General features: G+C 38.6%; 1 protein-coding gene across 2 annotated transcripts in view; it reads left to right on the top strand.

Moving 5' to 3' along the window:
• Positions 1-1760: 1760 nt before the first annotated feature.
• The window catches only part of ptprn2 (protein tyrosine phosphatase, receptor type N2), a 195764-nt gene continuing 189843 nt past the window's right edge, over positions 1761-7681 (top strand). For both annotated transcript variants that reach the window (XM_015377467.1, XM_015377466.1), the window contains exon 1: positions 1761-2042. In XM_015377467.1, the coding sequence (XP_015232953.1) occupies positions 1958-2042 (85 nt within the window). In that variant the 5' untranslated portion in view covers positions 1761-1957. The remainder of the gene's footprint in view (positions 2043-7681) is intronic.

Below are 7681 nucleotides of genomic sequence, written 5' to 3'. Positions count from 1 at the left end.
ACGCCATTTTAGGCGTAAAAGGCATAGTGTACCGCGCCCGAGGTAAACAATTGACGTCACTTGGCGGAGACCGATACGTCACATCGCAGCATGGAACAGGGACAGGTTGAATTGGCATTAGAACCCTCAGGTTTGTGGACCTTTATTCTGCTCAGCACAGCTGAAATCTTAATGGCTGGTGTACAAATTCCTTTGGGCAAGTAATATCTAGAAACTTGCCCAGGATGCTAGGCCCTAACTGAAAGAATCTATCTATAGATGGTGTTCATCATGTCCAACATCACACAGTAAATGAAATAAAAGGGTTAAAGACCCTTTTATATTATAAAATTACACAACTATTATTTCTTCATTGAATGGTAACATACAGTATAATCAAATGTATTACATGTATTTACATGTCAGTAAATCTAGGTGTTGCAATCACTTTTATGAACAGGTTTATGAAATGAGCCGCTGAGCATGTAAATGGGACACTCCTGGGGTCTGAGTGAGTTCCACCATTGTACCATGATAACGATGCCACCTGTGCAATTACTCTGGCTGTGAAATATCCTCTGCTTGGTATTCCATTGTTAACCGATGGAAGTTGTGAAAACAAAAGCCCAGCAAAAAATGTGCTAAGCCACATTTCTGAGACCTAATCTCATCAAGCCTTCAGATTCACAAGGTTAAACAGTTGAAGCTAAATGAACAAATATAACAGCAAGAAGGTTCCTTGTTCGATTCCTGGCCTGGGGTCTTTCTGCATGGAGTTTGCATGTTCTCCCTGAATTTGCACGGGTTCTCTCCAGGTACTCAGGCTTCCTTTCACAGCACAATAAAATGACTGCTAGGTCCAATGGCTTCTCTAGATTTTTCCTTAGGTGTGTGTTGCCATGGTTGTGCATCTTTCTGTGTCTCTGTGTTGCCCTGCGACACACTGGCAACCCGTCCAGGGTGTACCCCGCCTCTCGCCCATAGACTGCTGGAGATAGACACCAGCCCCACCTTGACCCTGACAAGGACATGGATGGATGGAAGCTTGAGTAAATCTGACCTGTAATTCATTGGACAAGATAATATTATGCTGTGGGGCTCACTGTTGCATTGCAGCAAGAAGGTTGCAGGTTCGATTCCTGGCCTGGGGTCTTTCTGCATGGAGTTTGCATGTTCTCCCTGAGAATGCGTGGGTTCTCTCTGGGTACTCCGGCTTCCTCTGACAGCCCAAAAACATGAATGTTAATCGGTTTCTCTAAATTCTCCTTAGGTGTAAGTGTGTGCATGAATGGTTGTTTGTCCTGTTTGTCTGTGTTTTACCCTGCAATGGACTGGCGACCTTTCCAGGCTGCACCCCGCCTCTTGCCTGAAGACAGCTGGAGATGGGCACCAGCACCCTTTTGATAATGCATGTCAGAAAAAAGTGATAATTTGTGGAAATAGTTTGGGGAATACTGTAAGCAAGGCCTATCATAACATGAATGAATCTTTATTTTTGTTGAAACAGAAAAGTGAAACAGAAAAGTTGTGTAATATAAAGATCATATCGGATTGCAACTGGAACATCACTTTCGTCTGTATCTATAAGAAGGCAAATGAGCCTTCTTATAGGTATACATAGATGGATTTTAAGCAGCATATTCCACCATCAGTCATATAGAATATGTCTGCGTTCACCGGGTTATAGTGGTGCATGTATAGTTTCTCCTGCCATCAGTCTCCTTTCCTCAGCATGTGTGCTGCTTGACGTCAGGACCTTAGGAGGGGCTCCGCCGTCAAGCTGGTCGCTGTTCGTGGTGCTGAAACAACGACTGGCTTCTGTGGTGCCCAAACGCTCTGTACCACTTTTCTCTGTCTCTCCTTCCTCCGTTACTTTAATCTCCTGGCTCGAGCAGCCGACCTCTCTGAGGCTGAGGCTGAAAACATGCCGTTTTAGCGAAGGTGTGCGGAATGGATTAGTGCTGACGGCAGGAGCGGTATGGATTCTCCGTGGCGTCCCGTCCTCATCGCTGCGCTGGCGGTCTGCTTCTGCTCCTCACCTGCCGCCTCTGACAGAAAATTCGGTAAGAATCTGGATTCTATCTTCTTCCGCCGTCGGTAACAAATGATATTGTTTACCTTTAGTGGGATCGTCTCCGCCAAACGCTTAAAGAACATTTAGTATCTTGGCAAAACTTCGGGGACATCTCAGCCTGCAAACACAAAGATATAGCAGTTTGTGAACAGATGCAGGAGATTGGATGAAATCCGGACATCCATCATTAGGAAAAGTTACGTAATCTTTCAGGCCTAATGGACAAAACGTTTCCTGTGGGACTTCTTCTCTACTTTCTGCTCCATGTGTCTGCACTGAACATATGGCCCCCAAAGTATGTCTATAATAGAATCTTTATTTATAGAGTGCTTTTTACTCACAAGGAGGGCAAACCAAATGGATTTAGGCCTACATGGGATAAAATAACTTAAAACATGGTGGTAACAGAAATGTGTGATCAATTGAGTGGATTTTGGTATGTAGAAGTTATTAAATGCAGTGTTTGGTTATTAGGATTAGAATAGAATGCTGATTCTTCCCAATAAACATGAAAATCACTGAAAATTTCATTTATTTCAATAATTTCAATCAACTAGTGGCAATCGCTACTTTATTATCATGTATACAGTCACATCAGAATGAATTTCAAGTATTTATATTTTTCTAATTTTATGTATTTTAGTTAAGCTAAGGGGCTGCTCAGTGGGGCAGTGGATAGTACTGCCGTCTTGCATCAAGAAGGTTCCTGCTTCGATTTTCTGCATGGAGTTTGTATGGTTTCCCTTTGCATGTGCGGGTTCTCTCCGGGTACTTTGGCTTCCTTCTACAGTCCAAAAACATGACTGTTAATTGGTTTCTCTAAATTCTCCTTAGGTGTGAGTGTGTGCATGAATGGTTGTTTGTCCTGTTTCTCTCTGTGTTGCCCAGCGATAGACTGCCGACCTGTCCAGGGTGTACCCCGCCTTTTGCCCGTAGACAGTTAGAGATAGGCACCAGCACCCCCCGTGACCCTGCTTGGGATAAGCGTGACAAAAGATAGAAGGATGGATGGTTAAGCTTACAAAAACCCCAAATTTAGCCTCTCACAAAATTTGAGTATGTCATTAAACCAAATTCAAAATGCATTATTTTTATTTATTTATTTTTTTTTTAACAGTATTATGGTACAACATAAATAATCAAGTCACTGTAAAGGAGCTAGCACTTTATAGGCTGTACACAAATAAATATAAAGTTTGGTGGTGGCAGGATGAATGTGGGGGAAATGGGAATAACTGCTGCCTTGTTTGACTGTAGGGTATTCAGAATTTCCATGTTAGTATTTTCTTAGGGTCTTTATTCTGCTCCAGTTGTGTTAATCACCATTTCTAAGCCTCCCTGTTTTCCTTTTACCTCAACTGCTTTATATTTTTTGATGTTTATTTTTTGTTTGTTGCTTCCTTCCTCCTGTATCTTCTGCTTCCTTCCTTCCTTCCTTCCTTCCTTCCTTCCTTCCTTCCTTCCTTCCTTCCTTGAGCTGTTTTTCCTTCTTCCATATTTTTGTTCTCTTTTTTCATCTGTCCATCCTTTCTTTTATTTCTCATCTCTTTCTTTAGTATGTTATCCTTTTAATCCATCCATCCTTAAATGCTGGATAGATGGCTAAGAAAGTATCGCAGTTTTATATAAAACTGTAAAGTATCATAATTTTTAAAGTTGTCACCGAATCAGATAAAGCATACATAAAAGTTTCTAGTGATTCTGAAATAGATATTTATTTATACATGTTGAGAATTATTATTTTTTTTATATTTATAAAGGTTGAACCCTAAATAGAGGGTAGAGTTCTTATAGGTATAAAAAGCTGCATCTTGATAGATTATTTAATATTGAGGTCATAGCCTCTTTTATATTCAGATGAATTTTATTTATTACATTTATTTATTCTTCTAGAAAGGCCTCAAACATAAGAGAACAACCTGATTAGGTATGTATGTTATAGCGTGTAGTAGAGCATCTGTTATGATAACTGAGTTTCCCCAGATTTTCTCACTTCTTTTCGCAGCAACTGTTACATTTTCTGCTACCAGAACACATGACAGCATAACTGGATCATAAACAGGAGGCAAATATAGGTTTCCGGTCGGCACCCGGTTCTGGGATGATTCATACAGACACAAAACAAACTGCACCATTGTCTGTATATTTAGAGCAGGGGAGTGTCAAATTTATCCTTTATTAAATCAGGCATTGTGCTTCTTATTTTATCTTTCATATAATCGCATGTGGGTTTAAACATGTTTTAATGTTTTTTTTTCTTGCTTTCAAGTTTTGGAAGTTATAGACTGTTGATAATGATTTAGAGCATTTTTTACAGCTGAGTAATTTAAAGTGATTTCTCACACTGTGTTTCTGAAACAATAAGCTCCTGATTGCCAGCAATTTGAAGCCCGGGAGTTGCATTTTCTCTTAAATAAAGCCCTGTAATTTCATGGATCTAGAGCTCTGATTTACTATAACTTAGTGTGATTATTTAGATGATGCTATAAATAGTTGGATGCATACTTATGTAGTTTGTGTGGCAGGTAGACAGAGAAGGTGTGGGGTACGTGGGAGTCCAGAATGTCTGAGAACAGATGAAAGCAACAGAGGAGATAGGGGCCTAAAGCATACGTATTTGCGCAGATTGGTAGTTCCGGTAACAGCCACAGACTTAATGTGTTATAGAACCTAGTCTGATTTAAAAAAAAACAACAACAACATTCCATCTATGGGTAAATTATTCCTAAAATAAATCCAGCTGTTCCTTAAAAGGCTCAGGTCTGATAGAGAACGTCGGTGAACAAAGAGCATCATGGAGACTAAGGAATACAGCTGGCACATCAGGGAGAAAGGGGTATCAAAGTATTCAAGCCAACACCTGAAAAAGGAAAGACTGGCAAAACTTCAACTTTAATTTTTACTGGCAGTAGAATGACCAATTATAGTGTATAATTATAATAGTGGTTCTTTTTACTGGCAGGGTTTTATCTAAAGACCTGTACATACACTAGAAAAACAGTGGAATGTATTTTGCTTGAGTATGCAAGAACAGTTAAAGTTCTGATGAGATAATGTTTTATGTCACGCAAAACGTAATTGCAGAGCTTCTGGTAAGTCATCATAGGTCCCCTCTACAATAGCCTTAATTATAATGCTCACATAAATTTAGGGTTACCACAGTATTTGTCAAACACCACACAAGAAACAAATAATCACTTCAGACGATATTTCAAGAACAAGCTGCAATAACAGACTGACATTTTGTTATTGCAGCCTTAGAAGGGAGGGCACATTTCTGTTCTTTGAAAGTCTTACTACTTAACCAGTATTTTAGCCAAAGTGATCAATTCGTATTTGTTTGCTCTTTTAACAATATAGACTGGGTAAAAACACTTCCAAATTAGATTAGTTGGTTTAACTAAAAGATTGGTTGAACACCAACCAAATTAAAAGCAAAAACTGTAATACTTTTTTTTATTTCTCAACAAAAATTACTAACACTTTTCCTTTTCCTCATCATTGCCTAATTTCCAAATACACGTTCACTGTCTGCTTGAGCTTATTTCACTAAAATGACAGTACACCTTAAAAAAATATTCTCTTCCAAGACATTTTACTCACAAAAAACTTACAAAGGATTTTATTATTCACACTAATCATTAACACTTTCAAGAAAACCTAAATGGAGAAGAAAAACCATTGCAAAAAAAAAAAAAAAAATCACAATTATGTTACAAACTGTAGTTATGCATTCCACCAGTAGGTGGTGACATGTTCACATGAAGCTTCATGAACTGTGGGGATCGTTGAATCAATTTGCCCTAATGGTTCAATGCCTCATAAAGCTTCATCTCACCATCACTACGTGTAGTCTTAGTTTTTTTGACAAAATTCCTCGGTAGTTATAGTTACAATGTGGTAGCATCATAAGACAAAGTTATACTCAACACAAAACAAACATATTCATTCAATTTAAAAGTAAAAAAAACATTTAAAAGAGAATATATTTGTGTGTTTAAGCACATCAGTTTGACTAGCTACTTATTATTTTAAGGATTTAAATACTTTCTGCTGCTGAAATGCCCAAAATTAATATATTTAGCAAAAAAAAAAACAACAAAACATTTTTTTAACTTGGAGCTCCAAGCTAATGGCGCAGAGGAAATGGACATTTAATAGGGTGATTATCTCCCCCTCTTCATCATCCTCAATTGATGCAGTTCTGCCTCTTTCGGTTTCTGTCTCACTGACTCCTACTTGTTAGACAAACACTCAGTGTTCGCAAACCAAAATGAGTAAAACCGCCTATAACTACCTCTGAAACTATACTCTAAAGGTCACAGACTTAATCGAACCATTGCTACCTGTCAGGTTGGGTGACTGAAGCTGAAGGTGGTTTCTTGCAGATTTAAATTAAAAGGTGACAACAGAAGCAAAAATCCCAAAACCAAGCAGATTGGGACCAGGTTTGGACAGATGCGTCTAGAAGGGAGGTAGGGAAAAGGAGACTGACACTAGAGGGCAATAGAGGGCAAACAAGAAATATCTAAGAACTAAAATACAATCAAAAATCACTAGAACAACACAAAATGGAAATAAAGACAATAAAAAAACTCAAACCCACAACACTGCCTTAATGATAGCAAAAGTCAACCTAGTAAAGCAAATGTTAATAGATCCACACACAGATATCACAGGAGAACAACCATTTAGCATGATCATAAGCTTATATTCTGCTCTTCTGCTTCTGGTACCGTGAAAGCTACTTATGTTGCACAATATGCTACCTTCACAACATAACAGTATAAATCATAAAATGCTCAAATGAGAGATTGCCTCATTTGGGGACAGATCGTCTAAAATAAGCACTGTCCCCGTAAATCGGGACATGCGGTCACCATATTCTTATGGCTTTTAGCCATAAGCTACCAGACATCCTGTGATAAAGGGGAACATATAACCTGACCTGGTGAACATATAGCGTGCCAACAGATAATAAACAAAAAGGTAAGCTTTGCTAAAGAACGCACCTGCTGTTGAGTCATAAATCACTGCAGTTTCAAAAGTAACACACACAACTAATGAACTAATGTTAGAGCAACCAACCAAACTTTAGCTTAAGGTTAACTGGACTTTACCCCTGAAATATAATGAGAGGCAGAGCCAAGTAAGCACAGGATCAGACTCAGCATTGTTGATCCTTCATCTTTTGACTTATAGATTGCATGCACAGTCATATGAAGAAGTTTGGGCACCCCTATTAATCTTAATTATTTTACTTCTAAATATTTGGGTGTTTGCAACAGCTATATCAGCTTGATATATCGAATAACTGATGGACACAGCAATATTTTAGTATTGAATTGAGGTTTATTGGACTAACTGAAAATGTGCAGCAAATTTAACAGGTACAAAAAATATGGGCACCTCAGCAAAAGAGAGATTAATATTTAGTAGATCCTCCTTTTGCAAAAACAACAGCTTCTTGTCCGCTTTTTGACCATTCCTCTTTCCAAAACAATTGAAGTTCAGTTAAGTTTAATGGTCGCCGAGCATGGACAGCCAGCTTCAAATCATCCAACAGATGTTCAATGATATTCAGATCTGCGGATTGGGATTGCCATTCCAGAACATTGTAATTGTTCC

The sequence above is a fragment of the Cyprinodon variegatus genome, unplaced genomic scaffold (genome assembly GCF_000732505.1).
Source record: "Cyprinodon variegatus isolate N-32 unplaced genomic scaffold, C_variegatus-1.0 Scaffold154, whole genome shotgun sequence".
In the NCBI taxonomy this organism is placed as follows: domain Eukaryota; kingdom Metazoa; phylum Chordata; class Actinopteri; order Cyprinodontiformes; family Cyprinodontidae; genus Cyprinodon; species Cyprinodon variegatus.
Note: the sequence above shows the minus strand (reverse complement) of the source record. Positions and strands in the feature narration are given on the sequence as shown.